Genomic DNA, 19675 nt, shown 5'->3' with positions numbered 1-19675 from the left:
CGATTCATCTCCAAAGTTACTTTTATTACAATAACATATTCAAACACATTCAAAGTCAAGTTTGTATCAAATTTAACAATGTAGCTAAGAAACCTGTTTTATCGAAGATGCATGTATTACATAATCCATGTAGCCTACTACAAGTAGGCATACTATTATGTTACATAAAATGTAACTTTAAGTAAAACACAGTACAACACACACAATTGATCCTCCACCCTTGGCCACTGTCATATCTTGGAGGGTCTGGCATCAGTTATCCTGGTTATTGCAGGTTTCCTGATGTTTTTGCAACGCCCTCGTCTTACTTGGAAGGCAGTGGATCCACCAACTTGTTGTGTACATGCATCATCCCTGTAGGATAAATAACAATAGGTCAAGTGAGTTAGATGTCCACTTCATTCACAATTCTGTTTTTATTGAAGAAAATAATGTATTCCTCCCGGGCCAATAATAAAACAAAACACACTGAATTTGAAAACTGATGGAAGCACTTGTTCATAAGCTATGCAAGCAGCACAATCATGGAATGAACTGTGAGGACATTTTACATTTACATTTTAGTCATTTAGCAGACGCTCTTATCCAGAGCGACTTACAGTAGTGAATGCATACATTTCTTTTTTTTTTTTTTGTGCTGGCCCCCCGTGGGAATCGAACCCACAACCCTGGCGTTGCACACACCATGCTCTACCAACTGAGCTACAGGGAAGGCTAAGTCCTTTAGTGAGTAAGTAGACCCTCACCTTGGAAGTACTTGACAGTTTTAACCCTCAGTTCCAGGGTAGCATCCTCATCACACACAAACACAGTCTGAGGGTGCTGCTGAAAGGCTGACACTGTCCACATGTGGTTAACCCCTTCCTCTATGGCCTTGTACAGGGCAAACGCTTTGTGTGCTCCCGTGATGAGAATCATGACCTGGAGACATTAAGGAGATGATGATGATGATGATGATAATAACACATTATCATCATCATCATCATCATCATCATCATCCTATAAACTGTTATTTCATGGTTATAGATTGTTATACACTAGTATTACATTGTTACAACAAAGCAGCAGTAAAATGACATAAGGCAATGTGTAACAGCCTCATTATATAATCATTTAATAAGTATAGGAGCTGTAAAGGGACCAGTTGTCCATGAAAAATAAGTTACAAGAGAAGACAGACCAGAAACATAATGCAGAGACAGACATCTTGAATTCAGCTCTAACCTCTCTGGCGTCCATGACAGTGGCCACTCCCACCGTCAGAGCCATGGTGGGTACTTTAGACAGATCTCCGTCAAAGAAGCGTGCGTTGGCCAGGATGGTGTCCTGAGCCAGGGTCTTCACTCTGGTCCTGGACAATAGACTGGAGCCTGGCTCGTTGAAGGCAATGTGGCCATCCGGTCCAATACCTAACAGACAGGGTGGGTTACATTTGTTGGATTTTGATATTGACGTTTCAAAGTCTGTTGTTTTCTGAACTGGTTTGTGCTTGTGGTGTGTATTTTCTTCAATTATGTCATTGAAATATATAAGGGTCATAAAGGGTCTGAATACATAAGTACTTAGACCCTTTACTCAGTACTTTGTTGAAGCACCTTTGGCAGTGATTACAGCCTCGAGTCTTCTTGGGTACGACGCTACAAGCTTGGCACACCTGTATTTGGGGAGTTTCTGCCATTCCTCTCTGCAGATCCTCTCAAGCTCTGTCAGGTTGGATGGGGAGCGTCGCTGCACACCTATTTTCAGGTCTCTCCAGAGACGTTTTATCGGGTTCAAGTCCGGCCTCTGGCTGGGCCACTCAAGGACATTGAGACTTGTCCCGAAGCCACTCCTGCGTTGTCTTGGCTGTGTGCTTATGGTTGTTGTCCTGCTGGAAGGTGAACCTTCGCCCCAGTCTGAGGTCCTGAGTGCTCTGGAGCAGGTTTTCATCAAGGATCTCTCTGTACTTTGCTCCGTTCATCTTTCCCTCGATCCTGACTAGTCTCCCAGTCCCCACCGCTGAAAAACATCCCCAGAGTATTATGTTGCCACCACCGTGCTTCACCGTAAGGATGGTGCCAGGTTTCCTCCAGACATGACGCTTGGCATTCAGGCCAAAAATGTCAATCTTGTTTTCATCAGACCAGAGAATCTTGTTTCTCATGGTCTGAGAGTCTTTAAGTGCCTTTTGGCAAACTCCAAGCGGGCTGTCATGTGCCTTTTACTGAGGAGTGGCTTCCGTCTGGCCACTCTACTATAAAGGCCTGAGTACTGCAGAGATGGTTCTCCCATCTCCACAGAGGAACTCTGGATCTCTGTCACAGTGACCATCGGGTTCTTGGTCACCTCCCTGACCAAGGCCCTTCTCCCCCGATTACTCAGTTTTGCCGGGCAGCCAGCTCTAGGAAGAGTCTTTGTGGTGCCAAACTCTTACATTTAAGAATGATGGAGGCCACTTTGTTCTTGGGGACCTTCAATGCTGCAGACATTTTTTGGTACCCTTCCCCAATCCTGTCTCGGAGCTCTACAGACAATTCCTTCGACCTCATGGCTTGGTTTTTGCTTTGACATGCGTCGTCAACTGTGGGACTTTACAGTGCATTCGGAAAGTATTCAGACCCCTTCACCTTTTCCACACTTTGCTACATTACAGATTTATTCTAAAATAGATTGTTTTATTTACCTCATTAGTCTACACACAATACCCCATAATGACAAAGCAAAAAACGTTTCTTATCAATTTTAGCATGGCTTTGTTTTTGCACTGTCAACTGTGGGACCTTATATAGACAGGTAAGTGCCTTTTCAAATCATGCCCAATCAATTGAATTTACCACAGGTGGACTCCAATCAAGTTGTAGAAATAGCTCAAAGATGATCAATGGAAACAGGATGCTGAATACTTATGTAAATAAGATATTTTATTTATATATATTTGCAAGCATTTCTAAAAACCGTTTTTCGAGCTGTCATTATGGGGTATTGTGTGTAGATTGACGAGGGGAAAAAATTATTTAATCAATTTTAGAAGGCTGTAAAGTAACAACATTTGGAAAAAGTCAAGGGGCCTGAATACTTTCCGAATGCACTGTATAACAGAGTAAATATAATCATTATACTTAATACCATCGTATCAATATCCTCCCTACCTACCTACCTACCTCCAACAAAGAGGTCAATTCCTCCAGCTGCTTTGATCTTCTCCTCAAAGGAATCACACTCCTCCACAAGGTTGGCAGCGTTACCATCCAGAATATGGGTGTTCTCCGATTTGATGTCAATGTGCTTGAAGAGATTATTCCACATGAAGGAATGGTAGCTCTCTGGGTGATTCCGAGCAATACCTGCATGATTTTAAAAGCAGTAATCACAGTTTTGTACGGCTTCTCATGCTGTGAAGAATGTTGATACTGTATGGTGTAGAAATAGAAGGTGAAATAGAGAAGTATTGTAAAGGTGAAGCGTACCCACATACTCGTCCATGTTGAACGTTTTGACATACTTGAAAGAGATCTCTCCTTTCTTATAAAACTCAATCAGCTTCTTATAGCATCCCAGAGGGGTACCTCCTGGGGTGTACATCGGGGAGAAATATTGTTAAATCAATGTTAATGTCTTTATATAGACATTTGACGAATGATTATTATGATTGCACCATTGCTTGTACAATGGAAAGGAAGGCGTGCCCTGTAGAAACAACTGATTGCTTACCTGTGGGGAGTCCTAGAATGAAGAATCTGTCTGGTCCAGGGTTGAAGCGAAGGATTTTATTCCTGATGTACTTGGCAGCCCACTCACCAACTTGGTCATAATCATTCAGGATGATCAGCTTCATGGTCCTAAATTACAAAGCCAAACTTGGATGGTGAATACAGATGTTATTGTATCAGAAGGAACAGATCTTGAAGCAATATTTGTTCTCCTCCAAAACAAGCAGACTTTAGACCCATAAAATGAGGACTTGCAGCCGGAAGACGTACTAAAGTATCCCTACCCGAATTGACGGGGGAAGTAGACCAAATCAAACTATACTAAAATGCATTGACGGCTCTTTGAATTAACTGCAAATGTTGAATCCACTGTACTTGAAAACGGTATCATGCATATCCAAAACCGCCCGCTGATGACGGTTGTACTAGCGTCTTACTTTGTGCATTAAGTAAATGAAAAACAACCGCATTGATCAACTTACCGAATCCGCCTTTCCCCTTTAAAATACTTTTTTTGTTGAGAAAGCAGGAACCTGTGTCATATGACTGACGCAGCTGCGGGAGGAGGTCTTGCTGAACGCCTTGATAACAGATTGAGGAACGCTGAATGTCGAGCGGGATGAAGAGGCAAACCTTCCTTTCAAATTCAATTCTATTGGTCGCACACATATTTAGCAGATCCTATTTCGGGTGTAGGGAAACGCTTGCGTTCCTAGCTCCAACAATACACACATCAAACAGTTAAATGATGGAATTAATATAGAAATATTAGGACGAGCAACGTCGGAGTGTCATAGACTAAAAAACCGTGTAAACATGGAATGAGTAAAGCAGTATGTTTATTAAAGTATACAGTCTTAGATATAATAGTAAAGTTACTTATATTTAAAGTAGCGTATTATACTGCAGTCGTTATTTGACAGATGAGTGAGACCTTTTTCATTGCATTTATGCATTGGTTACGTTTAAGAAATCAGGGGGGAGAAAAACAACTTTTCTCTAGATATCCATACATCGTCCAAATATAGCCCAGGCCGGTAGATGGCGATATTGAGTCTTCAGCATCGCCATCTACCGGCCTTTGGGCTTGTCAAAATATAGCCTGAACGAAACTGCATTCCTCTAAAATGCTCAAATAAGGGCTACGGGAAGCAATTTTCAATAACTTTATTAAAACCAAATTGCGACAATGACCCGGAACAGTTCGAGCACACAACAGAAATACCATCATACAGCGCTCATCGTAACAGGCTTATTGCAGTTGGCTTTTTTACATTTTATATCAGCAGTAAAAGAATGGGCATGCTATTGGCAGCAGAAATACACCATCATCTTCATCAGGTACTAGGGGTAAATGTGCCGAAATTACAGTATGACGCCTGCATTGACATGTGGAGTGAACGGTAACATCTCAAATGGCACCCTATTCCCTATACAGTGCACTACTTTTGACCAGGGCCAAATGGCCCCCTATTCCCTATATAGTGCACTACTTTTGACCAGGGCCATATGGGTACTGGTCAAACGTAGTGCACTATATAGTAAATAGGGAGCCATTTCAAACAAAGCCAAAATAGTTGACACTCCATTAGTAGCTCTGGGCTGCGTCTCAATCCCATCACCTTGTCTCCTTCCCTTGCTGCCTAGGTTGATTCCTTCCCTATCTCAACATATCTGACAAGATAGATAAGGCATGAGCAATGTGCTACAGTACTGTAGTTAATATACCCAGCATGCCTTTTGGTAGACCATTCAGGTAGAGTTAGTTTTTTCCCCCCATAATGCTTTAGTTGAACTCATCTATCCAGTCCTATCAGGTCTGAAAGGGGAAGGCGACAAGGAAACATGGAAGGAGACACTTTTCAGATGAACACACAGCCCCTGGGAGATGAGACACTGGTTGCCGTCTGGGTGCTTAGTCAAGGTCCATGTCAGGTCTAGGTTCCGTGGATTCCGTGGAGGGGGGGTTGCCTGTGCTGTCGCCGGTCCCCTTCTCGGTGCCCTCGGCTGGGGCTTTCTCCTGGCCGTTGACTGGTCCATTCTGCTCCCCTGCCTTGTTGTCTTTAGGCAGCTCCACCTTGGGCTTGGGCTTGGTCACGATGGGGTTGCAGGAAGAGTACAGCTCCTATTGAGAGGAAATAGTGGGAAGAGTGAAAATGACAAATAACTGTGCAAGCAATGTTAAGTTGGATAAGCAGAATGCTGGCATGCATTATTAGAGTAGTAGAATGATATTCATGATCAAAAGGCAATAGACAGTATATTGTAGCTTGGTTGCAAGGTTGGGTAACACTTCACTAGAAGGATCCCTACATAAGGACCTCATAACACACCAATGTTGAATTCATAAGCAATAACCGCAAGTTGATATTTTTGTTAGAATATCAAAAAATATCTAACAATTAGTACTGTATCTATTCTAACCTGTATCTCTCTGACTAACAGTATTAGCAGTTAGCCAGCGGTACTGCAGTTAGCCAGCGGTACTGCAGTTAGCCAGCGGTACTGCAGTTAGCCAGCGGTACTGCAGTTAGCCAGCGGTACTGCAGTTAGCCAGCGGTACTGCAGTTAGCCAGCGGTACTGCAGTTAGCCAGCGGTACTGCAGTTAGCCAGCGGTACTGCAGTTAGCCAGCAGGTAGCAGCGTAAGGTTAGTCAGCAGTACAGTAGTTAGTCAGCAGTACAGTAGTTAGTCAGCAGTACAGTAGTTAGTCCCACCTTAGTCTTGTCTTGTATCGCTCTGACTCTAACAGCAGGCTCCACAGTCAAGCTCAGTTTACTCTGCTGGTTCATCTTGCTGTTCAGCCAGATCATGGCTTCATTCACCATCTTATCCACCTTGTTGATCTCTTCCTGGTCCAGATGGTCATACTGCTCCTCCTGGGGGATGGAACGACAAGCAAAGAAACAGTCTAATATACAGTGCATTTGGAAAGTATTCAGACCATTTGACTTTTTCCACATTTTGTTACGTTACAGCCTTATTCTAAAATGGATTCAATTGTTTTTCCCTCATCAATTTACACGCAATATCCCATAATGACAAAGCAAAAACAGGTGAAGACATTTTTGCAAATGTATACATTTTAAAAATAAAATATGGAAATCACATTTACATAAGTACTCAGACCCTTTACTCAGTACTTTGTTGAAGCACCTTTGGCAGCGATTACAGCCTCGAGTCTTCTTGGGTATGACGCTACAAGTTTGGCACACCTGTATTTGGGGAGTTTCTCCCATTTTCTCTGTAGATCCTCTCAAGCTCTGTCAGGTTGGATGGGGAGCGTCGCTGCACAGCTATATTCAGGTCTCTGCAGAAATGTTTGATTGTGTTCCAATCAGGGCTCTGGCTGGGCCACTCAAGGACATTCAGAGACTTGTTCCCGAGGCCACTCCTGCTTTATCTTGGCTGTGTGCTTAGGGTCATGGTCCTGTGGGAGGGTGAACCTTCTCCCCAGTCTGAGGTCCTGAGCGCTCTGGAGCAGGTTTTCATCAAGGATCTCTGTACTTTTCTCCGTTTATCTTTCCCTCGATCCTGACTAGTCTCCCAGTCCCTGCCGCTGAAAAACATCCCCACAGCATGCTGCCACCACCATGCTTCACCGTACGGATGGTGCCAGGTTTCCTCCAGATTTGACGCTTGGCATTCAGACCAAAGAGTTCAATCTTGGATTCATCAGACCAGAGAATCTTGTTTCTCATGGTTTTTGGTGCCTTTTGGCAAACTCCAAGCAGGCCGTCATGTGCCTTTTACTGAGGAGTGGCTTCAGTCTGGCCACTCTACCATAAAGGCCCGATAGGTGGAGTGCGGCAGAGATGGGAGAACCTTCCAGAAGGACAACCATCACCACAGAGGAACTCTGGAGCTCTGTCAGAGTGACCATCAGGTTCTTGGTCACTTCCCGACTAAGGCCCTTCTCCCCCAATTGCTCAGTTTGGCCGGGCAGCCAGCTCTAGGAAGAGTCTTGGTGGTTCCAAACTTCTTCCATTTAAGAATGACGGAGGCCACTGTGTTCTTGGGGACCTTCAAAGCTATAGACGTTTTTTGGTCCCCTTCCCTAAATGTGCCTCGGTACAATCCTGTCTCGGAGCTCTACAGACAATTCCTTCCACCTCATGGCTTGGTTTTTGCTCTGACAACTGTGGGACCTTATATAGACAGGTGTGTGCATTTCCAAATCATGTCCAATCAATTGAATTTACCACAGGTGGACTCCAATTGTTGTAGAAACATCAAGGATGATCAATGGAAACTGGATGCACCTGAGCTCAATTTTGAGTCTCATAGCAAAGGGTCTGAATACTTATGTAAATAAGGTATGTTTTTTTTATATTTTTAATACATTTGCAAAAAAAATAATTTCATCTGTTTTTGCTTTGTCATTATGGGGTATTGTTTGTAGATTAATGAGGATTTTTATTTATTGAAACCATTTTAGAATAAGGCTGTAACATAAAATGTGGAAAAAAGTCAAAGTGTCTGAATACTTTTTAAATGCACTGTACATAATACATAAGACATCCTGAAATACAACTAAAGACAACTTCTGATATCGGCCTCCTGAAACCAAAGACGTTGTGAATTCAAACCCCAAGCAAAGAATAGAGACGTAGTCTTTTGTAGCATACATATTAAAGACATATTAGGTTGGTTCTGAAATGCAGTTACATACTGCATATACGGCTTCTGATATCTGCAATGGTTTAGAATTGCTGTGAATATGTAAAACGTGTTACCCTGGAATATGAAGATATCTGGTAGGAAGTAACAATAGGATGAGGTTGGTGAACTGGACTGCATTTTAACAGAACTGTTCTTGTGTATTCTCATTGTCTTATATCAGATAGCGAGTCGATCCTGCCTGCAGTGAGGGACGCCATCTGACGTAAGACAATGGTGTATTCTAGTATTAATGACAGTACTATACTACATATCTACGACAGTCATACTTGCTCCTCCTGGGGTACACAAATAATAAAGATGTAGTCCATTGTAGCAAACTGTGTAGTAATAATCTTTTTTGTACATTTAACTAGGCAAGTCAGTTAAGAACAAATTGTTATTTACAATGACGGCCTAGGAACAGTGGGTTAACTGCCTTGTTCAGGGGCAGAACGACAGATTTTTACCTTGTCAGCTCAGGGATTCAATCTAGCAACCTTTAAGTTACTGGCCCAACGCTCTAACCACTAGGCTACCTACCGCCCCAAAATAATAATGTATATTACGTCCTTTTAGTAGCATAATACAATACACATTTGGTCATTCCTGAAATGCAACCATTGTCAACTTCTGATATTTACAAGGGTTTAGAATGATTGTTGTATTTCTGTGGAGCATTATGAGTCCAATGTATCATTACATCTATAACTCTGGGGCAGCGGTACCTTGGGTTTATAAGGGCAGCGGTACCTTGGTTTTATAAGCTTCAACGACCTTCATGTACATCTGGATCTGTTTCCCCATGTCATCGAAGGCTCTGGGTCTTTCCTCAGACTCCATGTACCTCTCCTGGATAGGCTGGCCCAGTTTCTGGAGACAGCAGACAACACGTCAGAAACACTAGATAATCCAACCCATTTGAACTAGAATGAGGAGGAAACTAGTCATTTTCATAGCAATTAAACTCCTTTTTCAAACTTTGGTGATGCTACTTTCATCTGATTGTCAAAATGTAAAAGAAATTTGCAGAACACACAATTGACTTGGCAGGACTTTAACTCATAATGACAATTAAAAACTAAAAACTAACATTTTGTGTGAGAACTAGGCATTGGTCTGAAGCCGAAAAAAAGGACATTTCACATGAGCACAATGCCTACTCCACCCATGCTCTACCAAGGTTTTCCAGCACACAGATTTGACCTACTACAGCAGCTATGTTGGTCTACTGCACTTCAAACAATGTGTTTGCCGGTTGCTTAGCATTCAAACATTCTAAAAACAGACTAGGTAACGTTAGCTAGCTGCCTAGCATTTATTAATTAACCTCAGCTTGAATACCACCATATAACTAGCCATCTACAGTAGCCTAGTTTTGTTCTTAGCCACTTCTTATGACTGGCAGCCTGTTGCAGGCAGCAACAGCTGTGTTGTTGCTGAGCAACAGAGTTGCTCAACCCGTTAGATAGAAAATGTTAGCATTGTCAGAAATGCTACAAAAAAAGGTAGCACATCGTTGGTTATTAATGGACGGAAATGTTCACGTGAGAGAGATACATTATGTAATAAACTGTTGCACCATCAAACTTAGTCAATCCGACATTATTTTAAGTCCAATGGTCACTTTACGGACGCTATAGTCTCGTTTTTTTAACGAGGCAAGTCAGTTAACAACAAATTCTTATTTTCAATGACAGCCTAGGAACAGTGGGTTAACTGCCTTGTTCAGGGGCAGAACGACAGATTTTATACCTTGTCAGTTCGGGGATTCGATCTTGCAACCTTCCGGTTACTAGTCCAACACTCTAACCACTAGGCTACCTGTCGCCCGTTTTAATCCGACGTCTAGGATTTGAGCTAGGTAGGCGCAGAAAATACTCTGAAAACTTAATTGCTAACGACCCTGCAAAAAATCCGGTATGTGGTTCTTGGTAACGGCCGGACGGCTTATGGCGAGAGGCAAGGGAGTGTGTTGTGTACCTCCAATCAAGTTGATTTATCATCGACGTCGGTGTCATACTGGTAGATATGATGGTAGGGAGATTTTAATTTAACACTGAGCTTCAAACAATGCATAAAACTGAAAGCATTACCTGGGACCTGTTAGGGTCTGGGAAACTGTACCATAGTGACAGTGTATAACACTAAGCTTTACCTTCAGCTCAGCCAGTTTGTCGATGTACTGTTGTTTAGGTTGGTCCTCTCCGTCTTCATACAGCCAGTTCTCTGTGTCCTCCAGTTGTAATGACAGGATATCCCGATCCTACACCAGTCAAAAACACAGCCAAAACACAGGCATTAACATTCAGTTAAGGACAGGGTATCCCATCCTACACCACAGTCAAAACACAGGCATTAACATTCAGTTAAAGATATGGTATCCCATCCTACACCACAGTCAAAACACAGGCATTAACATTAAGTTAAGGACAGGGTATACCATCCTACAACAATCAAATTCAACATACTGTCATTAACATACAGTAAGCAATGGATGACTTTTAAACATATTACAGAGAATACAATTCTGATATAAAGGACTTTATAATACTGTCTACCTTGTTGCTAATGGGATACTTCAGGATTTTGGCAAAGAAGCCATGTATCTACTTCCATGAGTTCATCTGACTGTAGGGAAGTAGTTACAGGGCTTCATTGACAAAATCCCAAAGTATCCCTTTAAGAAACCTGTTGGGTGTTTCATGGGCAGCTAATGTCAGACAGAATTGAAAGTACCACAGAAAGTGACAGAAAAAGCCACAGCGCTCACAGCTTCACTGACGAATTTCTCCAGCCTGCCGTGTAGTTTGTCCCTCATGTCGTACACATACTCCTCCACGTAATTCTTAGCGTCGTTCCTCTCCTTCTCCAGCTTGTCCTGCATGATCATATTCCCCTGTGGAAACAGACAAACAACCACTTCAAGTTACCACAGAACACTCTTTAAGCACTACTCAAAACAGAGAAAGATATAAAATACAGCCAGATGAATACAATACAGAACAGACAGAAACCAAAGATAGAGAGGATAGCAGTAGGAAGAAACACAACAGCTGAACAAAAAACATTCCAGAGATGTCAGATTGAATTACCTCATTTTCTACAAAGAGGTTGAGCATGTCGATGGCCAGCTGCCACTGAGGGCTGTTCTCAACGGGAAGCTCCAAGACTTTTGTCTTAACTTTGGGCTTCTTGGCCTGGGGAGGCTGGTCAGACTTCTTCTCTGCCTTACTCTCCTCTGGAGAGGTCTAGGGAGAGAGGGAAACAGCATCATTAAGACTAAATATCCAGAAAGTAGTGCTCTTCACTCCTGGTGAGCGTTTTTCAGCCTGCTCTGAGATGGGTTTGTTCTGTCTGATCAGCTGGTCATTGGCAAGACAACACAAACTGATCTGGGACCAGGCTACTTGCTTTTGTCTAAGTCTGTACAAACCGCAGTCCTCCAGGACAGAAAGTGCAGAATTCTACCATAAACGTTACGATCATAGAGGTCAAATGTGTCATATTCAATATTACCTCCATCTCCTCATTCTCTGGCGGTGTCTTTTCCTCCTCCTCTTCTGTCTCTTTCTGTCCATCTCCTTGGGCCTTTGTCTCGTCCTGGTCAGTCTGTATGTTGCCCTGCAGAGAGCGCAGGTCACTTCATTAACACCACATCTCTGCCCAATGATACAGAGACTTCCAGATAGCAATGCCATCAAAATATAGTAGTGTACCTAACTGAAGCCCCTCTTCCTCAGGTTGTATGGTTTAATAGCGCATTTGTAGGACTACCTTTCATTGGACTCTGGTTTGGAAAGTTAATTGTCTGTGTAGTGAATGAATATGGTTGTTAATAATGACCTCTTCCTCTGGTGTTGCCTGCTGTTCTGTGTCCATGGGCTCCTCTCCTTCCTCGGTCTGCTGGACCTCCACCAGCGAGGCTGAGGAGACGCTGAAGATGCCGTGGATGTTGACCCTCACCTTCACCTTGACCTTAGAGCTCTCCCCAGACGCCTGGGGAACCACCTTCTGGATCACAAACTGACCTATAGGAGAGGACACAGGAAATAAGGTGGTAATGGCACATAGCCGGTACATTTCACAGGAAATACTGATGACAAACTGGGCTATAATTTATTGGCCCCTTTAGGGGGAAACTTACATTACAGACACTTGACAAAAACAGTTATAAACAACAACAAAAATGTATACAAAAATCTTCATATTGCAAACTGTTGCAAACTGTAGTCAACAGGCCACTGCTGCTAGGAAGCGTCACTGACTGTTTCTATAGACGATACTGTTGGCAGACAGAAACGGTTCATTGTGGAGTCCACGCTGTGTACATACCTATGGTGGGATCGGGGTACGGCAGCTCTTTGGGGGTGTTGTAGTACGCTTCCAGAGAGAACGGCTCCCTCCGGTAGAAAGTCAACACTTTGGAGAAGGGTGCAGCATGGTTCTTTGGGAATACCTCGCAATCGCTACAATGAACAACACGCATAACAGTCTAGTTTATTAGCACTAAAATAACTACAACGGACAACAAAACATCTATAAAATCAAGGTGATAATAAATCCATATATAACTATATATATATATATATAGTAGTTTACCTCAAGCCTTCCTCTGCAGCAGAGTTCCATTTCAGAGAGATTGGGTAAGCAACTGCATCTGTGATGGAGAACTCACGCACTTTGAAAGCAGGGGACAGGATTGCACACTGAGGAGGCAGACAGGGGATATTCTTAGCAGGGAGGCAAACCATTATTCCATCACCATACTCCAGTATAAATCTACCACAATGAATTAGGTCCTACTGCTAAGAATGATAAACGTTGGAATCCCGATCATTACTACATAGTATAGTAGCAGAAGCGTTTGGAGGCTAACGTTCCTTTTCTAATTTGCTGTGCAAGCAAATCCTGGATGTCCAAAAGGTCATTTTAAGGTCAGGAGGGGGGAAACAGAGAGATCATCAGACCTGCAGGGCACATCCTCTGGCCACGGCCTCATCAGCATTCAGGGTGGTGCTCAGCTCCTTCCCAAAGAATCTGCCAATCCTCTCTTTGACAGACGGGATACGGGATGCCCCGCCCACTATTTCCACCGCATAGATGTCCTCCTTCTTCAGTTCTGATTGGACAGGAACCAGGAAGACACCAATCAGAACTGACAGTCACTGACATAACTCAAAACTATAAAGACAATACTAAATGCCTACACAGATGATGCTCAATGTTATGCTATATGCAAACCTACGATACTCACTGGCTTGCTCCATCAGGTTGTGTAGTGGTGCCTCCACTCTGCCCAGAACGTCAGCACACATCTCCTCAAACTGAACCCTAGAGAAAATACAGATGCAGATGTAGGACCTTAATTTGATCACAACTTCTTGCACAGCAGGAAATGCAAAGGTGTAGTGTATTAAAGGTTTAAAAAGGCTCCTAAAGAGTTTATCATTTCCACCTAAAAATGTCACACTTGATTTCCCCTAAATAAAAATCTATCAATCCCTGCAAAAATGTCAATTAATTACAAATGTTGCTGCAAGATTATTTTCCTGCTGTGAGAAACTGGTCAAATAAGATGCTACATATGTATGCATCATCAACATGCAATTTCTCTGATAAAACTACCAGATTTCAAGGACCACCATGCGTTCTAAGGTGTCACTATACTTACAATATAATAACTACATTGAACAAAATAAAACGCAACAAGTAAAAGATCCATGAAATTGTCCATACGCTCAAATGTTGTGCACAAATTGGTTTACATCCCTGTTAGTGCGCATTTCTCCTTTGCCAAGATAATCCATCCACCTGACATGTGTGGCATATCAAGAAGCTGATTAAAGAGCATGATCATTACACAGGTGCACCTTGTGCTGGGGACAATAAAAGGCCACTAAAATGTGCAGTTTTGTCACACAACACAACGCCACAGATGTCTCAAGTTTTGAGGGAGCATTCAATTGGCATGCTGACTGCAGGAATGTCCACCAGAGCTGTTGCCAGAGAATTGAATGTTCATATCTCTACCATAAGCCTCCTCCAACGTGGTTTTAGAGAATTTGGCAGTACAACCAACCGGCCTCACAACAGCAGACCATGTGTATGGCGTCATGTGGGCGAGCGGTTTGCTGATGTCAACGTGGTGAACAGAGTGCCCCATGGTGGCGGTGGGGTTATGGTATGGACAGGCATATGCTACGGACAATGAACACAATTGTATTTTATCGATAGCAATTTGCATGCACAAAAATACCGTGACGAGATCCCGAGACCCATTTCTTTTAAGGTATCTGTGACCAACAGACGCATATCTGTATTCCCAGTCATGTGAAATGCATTGATTAGGGCCTAATGAATTTATTTCAATTCACTGATTTCCTTATGAACTGTAAGTCAGTAAACTCTTTGAAATTGTTTCATGTTGCATTTATATTTTTGTTCAGCATAACTTTGTCATGTAGTCATTGCATCACAGACCAAAATAATGGCTCATCTTATAGATCATGTAAGACCTGTTTATATCAAGGACCACAGCCATGCATTCTGAGGTGTTCAGTTGAGATAACGATCTCATAGACTACAAAACACTATACCTGTTGAGTTTTCCAGAGACGTCAATGTCATTCATAAAGCACTCGATGTTGAGGGGCAGGTCTGAGGAGTTAGCGCTCATCAGCTTCTTGAGTTTCTCACACTCCTGGTAGAGCCTGACCAGAGCCCTGGGCTTGGTCTTCACGTCCAGCTTGTACTTCTTCCCAAACTCCTCACAGAAGTGTCTCACCAGCATCTCGTCAAAGTCCTTCCCGCCCAGCTCCGGGTCGCAGGCCGTCGCAAGAACCTGAGGAAAAGAAAATGGTATTAAAAAACATGAATATGAGCAAAAACTAATTATATGGGCCGGGAGTTTTTCCTGAGCCCATGTGACCTGGCCAGAACAACTCTAGGCACTAGAGCTTTTGTTTTGTTTAATAGCCAAAAGGTTATTGAAGTTGTCTGTAAATTCTTTGTGGACATTTTGGTTTCCAGTAAAAACTGTTATTTTGTAGAATCAGCATGACCCCCATAGCCTCCTCTGTCTCCTGATTAAAGACACCTACCTTCAGCTTGCCCTTGTTGAAGGCACAGACAGAGGTCTCCTGATTAAAGACACCTACCTTCAGCTTGCCCTTGTTGAAGGCACAGACAGAGGTCTCCTGATTAAAGACACCTACCTTCAGCTTGCCCTTGTTGAAGGCACAGACAGAGGTCTCCTGATTAAAGACACCTACCTTCAGCTTGCCCTTGTTGAAGGCACAGACAGAGGTCTCCTGATTAAAGACACCTACCTTCAGCTTGCCCTTGTTGAAGGCACAGACAGAGGTCTCCTGATTAAAGACACCTACCTTCAGCTTGCCCTTGTTGAAGGCACAGACAGAGGTCTGGTATCCAGAGTGTCCAATGTCTACAAACACCACAATCCTGGGCTTCTCCTCTGGAGCAGGGAGGTCCTGCTTGTAGATTCCATACGCCAACGCCACTGGATGGAAGATATGTATAATCATTCTTCATTATGAAAGAGCAAATCACCTTAATATCAAATAATACGATGTGGGTGAGTTAAATAGCTACAGTAACTCTGTTAGGGGTCAACACAGCTCTCTCTATACCTGCAGTTGTCTCATTCATGAGCCTCAGGCAGTTGAGTCCAGCGATCTGTGCTGCGTCCACCACTGATCTCCTCTCGGCGTCCGTGTAGTAGCAGGGGACCTGGGGAAGATGATACAGGCTGTCATTAGCCAGCAGGCCTAGAAACTCCATATCCGGTCTTTTAGTCTAACTGTCCAAACTCAGTTTAACATGTGACCAAATTCCTGGTCCTTCTAGTAAAGTGTAGCACCCAGTGCATACTAGCACGCTGCAGATTGATACTCACAGAGACAACGCAGTCAGCCACGGGTTTCTTCAGTGCATGCTCAGCTGTCTCTTTCATCTTGGTCAGAAGCATGGCAGTGACCTGCTCAATGCTGAACACCTTCTCCTCCTCCATGTACATCACCTAAAGGACACAGACACCAGTTGTCATTGTAAATGATTGCTTTTGGGGTTCGCACAGGTAGAGTAGAATACAGAATAACACATGGAAATATTATACGGCAAAGACAGACGGATAGACAACCAATATCTATATTGATTACAGATTAGACAAGGATGATGAGTAATCCATCTGGCACTCATCTCTCCATTAGTTCTACTCATGTATTCCCCACCTTTTTAAGGAGAACTAATCGTCACTTATCTCTCCTTACCTTGATGCCAGTGGTGCCCGAAGGCATCTGCGCTAAGTCGTAAACCAGGCTGGATTTCAAACGCTGGATGTACGGATCAGAAAACGCCCGGCCATGAAATCTCTTGAACCCCTGGACTGTGTTCTTGCAGTTTGTGACAACCTGATTTGGGATTAGCAGGGAAATGATGCTGCATTATGATGCTGCATTACACAAAATAAATAATTATCTCACATTAAAAAGTAACTTAATGATGTGATACCTAATGAAGCAGGAGAAATCAGAAATTATGATATAGTAGCTTAAATCCCCAATCAAATACTTTAGATATAAAAGACTGGCAAAATTGACCCCATGGTTTTATTTGGGGTTCTTTGAGAACGTGAATGCATAATGATTCTCTTCTGTTTTTAATAGTTCCATCAGGTAATCAAATATTGGCCTGGTTATGAAATCCCTAGTTCTATGCATAAGCAGAAAGCCATAGAACTTGCTAGAAGATGCATAGCCCCAATGTGTCACCAGTTAAATAAATAATTAAGGAGAGGGCGTCCCCTATTAAAACATACCTGGCTTTTTGCAGCTGCACCAATAGATCGATTCCGTGGTCCAAATGACACACATGCTCTGAAAGAATGACACATCAGTGAAATGCTTGTCAGTTTTCACAGGGCTTTCCGTAATATGATAACAGCGCTAGCTAAGATAACACAGTAGTATTAAAATTGCCCATCTAAATGCGTTTTATTAGCTGGCTAGAAATACAGAGCAGCAAACAAATGATTCCTATGAACAAGTCCATTGCTGTCGAGAGATCGCAGGCCTCCTCCCAGTCATGCGTCCATTCATACTTCATTAAAAAATGAACCCCTTGAAAAAGGGGGACAACAATGAACCCCCCCATTGTTTTCGAAAACACTCAAGATGTTACGTGGGGAATGTAAGTTAAGGTATCACAAGTCAAATGCCGTAACGTTTAATTGGTAAAATAGCTAACAGAGTACAACGATGGCTCGTTTTAACAAGTCATGGGTTGATCTCTCTTGCTAGCAATAACATTCACGTGTTGTGTTGCACCGCTGCTCGGCTAGGCTAATGTTAGCCGGCTGGCTTGTCGGTCTTGCTGCCAAGGCCACAAAATGTGTCCCAATCCCTCTAGTTTCACAATCACTTTAGAGGCAAACATGTTGAAAATTACAATTCACACCATATAAACCACACAAATATAAAATGTCACTTACGGTGTACACCGATCGCTGTATTCATTGGCTACAGTTTCTATTCCTCCGGCTCGGGCTACCGCAACATAGCAGTTCAGGAAGCCGACGTCGAATCCTACCACAGACATCTTCGCAAAATGTTACTTAATAAACAGATAATACTATGGAAAAGCACAAAGTAGGCTTACAGTTAACTCCTAAATATGACAGACCAGACCGCAAACGGAATGTATCAATGTACGTTCTGGTTTAATTCATTATCCCCACCCTAGTTCCATGAAGATGCAACTGAGTGCGCTACTTGCCGGCAAATTGTTGATGCCTTCGAACAAGCTTCTACATCTCAACATGATAGATTTCAGTATAAAAGTCCCATGATGATGATTGCACAGGTCTCGAAAACCAGACCCGAGGGCCGAAGCATTTGAAAATTGTTGGAGGCAACGCGGATGTCTACAGAGACCAGCACAGGAACAGCATGTTCATTCTAGACTACATGACCAAAAGTATGTGGACACCTGCTCGTCGATCATCTCATTCCAAACTCTTGGGCATTAATATGGAGTTGGTCCTCCACTCTGCTGCTATAACAGCCTCCACTCTTCTGGGAAGGTTTTCCATTAGATGTTGGAACATTGCTGCAGGGACTTGCTTCCATTCAGCCACAAGAGCATTAGTGAGGTCGGGCACTGATGTTGGGCGATTAGGCCTGGCTCACAGTCAGCATTCCAATTCATCCCAAAGGTGTTCGATGGGGTTGAAGTCAGGGCTCTGTGAAAGCCATTCAAGTTCTTCCACATCAATCTCAACAAACCAATTCTGTAAGGACCTCGCTTTGTGCACTGGGGAATTGTCATGCTGAAACAGGAAAGGGCCTTCCCCAAACTGTTGCCACAAAGCTGAAAGCACAGAATCGTCTAGAATGTCATTGTATGCTGTATAGTTAAGATTTCCCTTCACTGAAACTAAGGGGCCTAGCCTGAACCATGAAAAAACAGCCCCAGACCTTTATTCCTCCTCCAAACTTTACAGTTGGCACTATGCATTCAGGCAGGTAGTGTTCTCCTAGCATCTTTCAGTAAGGCCATTCTACTGTCAATGTTTGTCTATAGTTTGCATGGTTGTGCGCGTGACTTTATATACCTGTCAGCAACGGGCTGAAATAGCCAACTCCACTAATATGAATGGGTGTCCACATATGGATTAATTCTATGGACCGTTCTGGAACCTTTTGTGACAAATTATTCAAAGGTACAAAATGTATTGAATTGATTATTTTTATGGTAAATTTAACTCAGGAAATACTCAATGATCATTCTTGAAAGGTGTTATCGTAGTCTAGAACCATGACATTTAACTTTTGTTTCTTGCTTGATATTAAAATTCTCTTAAGAGAAAGGTTTTTATGGTGTTGTAGGCTGACTGCCCACTACTTTTTACATTTAACATTTTTTAAATGGCAAGTCAGTTAAGAACAAACTCTTATTTACAATGACAGCCTAACAGGGGAAAGTGAGTTAACTGCCTTGTTCAGGGCCAGAAGAACAGATTTCGGGATTCAATCCAGCAACCTTTCCGTTACTGGCCCAACGCTTTAACCACTAGGCTACCTGCCGTATAGACAGTATACGATACTGTATTTTATACAGACCTGTTAGCCTGTGTAAAATTGCATTGGGCAGTAACCTTATTGCTGTGTTATATTGCATTGTAACTTCACACTAAGTGACAATTGACAGGTCATTCTTATTTATACATCTCTCTGCAGTGTCCCCTCACACGAAAGATGGCAAACCATTCATTCCAAATATCCAGGTGAGGTGGTATCAAATTTATA

The 19675-nt window shown here is 42.8% G+C and overlaps 2 protein-coding genes across 6 annotated transcripts; both read right to left on the bottom strand.

Annotated features, from left to right (window-relative positions):
• Nucleotides 1-3: 3 nt before the first annotated feature.
• Nucleotides 4-4341, bottom strand: LOC106604227 (glucosamine-6-phosphate deaminase 1). Of its 2 annotated transcripts, none has more exons than XM_014198682.3 (7): nucleotides 4172-4341; nucleotides 3691-3818; nucleotides 3447-3548; nucleotides 3141-3323; nucleotides 1225-1409; nucleotides 747-921; nucleotides 4-354 (listed from the first exon to the last, which is right to left on the bottom strand). In XM_014198682.3, exons 2-7 carry the CDS (start codon nucleotides 3812-3814, stop codon nucleotides 305-307), a joined length of 819 nt encoding a protein of 272 aa, XP_014054157.1. In that variant the 5' UTR covers nucleotides 3815-3818; nucleotides 4172-4341; the 3' UTR covers nucleotides 4-304. The 2 variants fall into 2 exon arrangements, with proteins under 2 accessions (XP_014054157.1, XP_014054158.1); XM_014198683.3 differs by having other exon boundaries at nucleotides 3974-4172.
• Nucleotides 4342-4841: 500 nt separating this feature from the next.
• LOC106604228 (heat shock 70 kDa protein 4) lies at nucleotides 4842-18305 on the bottom strand. 4 transcript variants are annotated; one of them, XM_082975027.1, is made up of 19 exons: nucleotides 17860-18305; nucleotides 17188-17245; nucleotides 16640-16780; nucleotides 16267-16389; nucleotides 16001-16100; nucleotides 15737-15870; nucleotides 14948-15192; nucleotides 13597-13682; nucleotides 13319-13470; nucleotides 12951-13057; nucleotides 12684-12817; nucleotides 12195-12379; nucleotides 11868-11960; nucleotides 11444-11599; nucleotides 11122-11247; nucleotides 10507-10614; nucleotides 9102-9221; nucleotides 6407-6568; nucleotides 4842-5814 (listed from the first exon to the last, which is right to left on the bottom strand). In XM_082975027.1, exons 1-19 carry the CDS (start codon nucleotides 17964-17966, stop codon nucleotides 5605-5607), a joined length of 2547 nt encoding a protein of 848 aa, XP_082831153.1. In that variant the 5' UTR covers nucleotides 17967-18305; the 3' UTR covers nucleotides 4842-5604. The 4 variants fall into 4 exon arrangements, with proteins under 4 accessions (XP_082831153.1, XP_082831151.1, XP_082831152.1 ...); XM_082975025.1 differs by having other exon boundaries at nucleotides 11868-11972; nucleotides 17860-18303; XM_082975026.1 differs by having other exon boundaries at nucleotides 11868-11972; nucleotides 13606-13682; nucleotides 17860-18300.
• Between the last annotated feature and the right edge of the window lie 1370 nt (nucleotides 18306-19675).

This window comes from Salmo salar, chromosome 05, assembly GCF_965601325.2.
Source record: "Salmo salar chromosome 05, fSalSal1, whole genome shotgun sequence".
In the NCBI taxonomy this organism is placed as follows: domain Eukaryota; kingdom Metazoa; phylum Chordata; class Actinopteri; order Salmoniformes; family Salmonidae; genus Salmo; species Salmo salar.
This window is presented reverse-complemented; position numbering and strand designations above follow the sequence as displayed.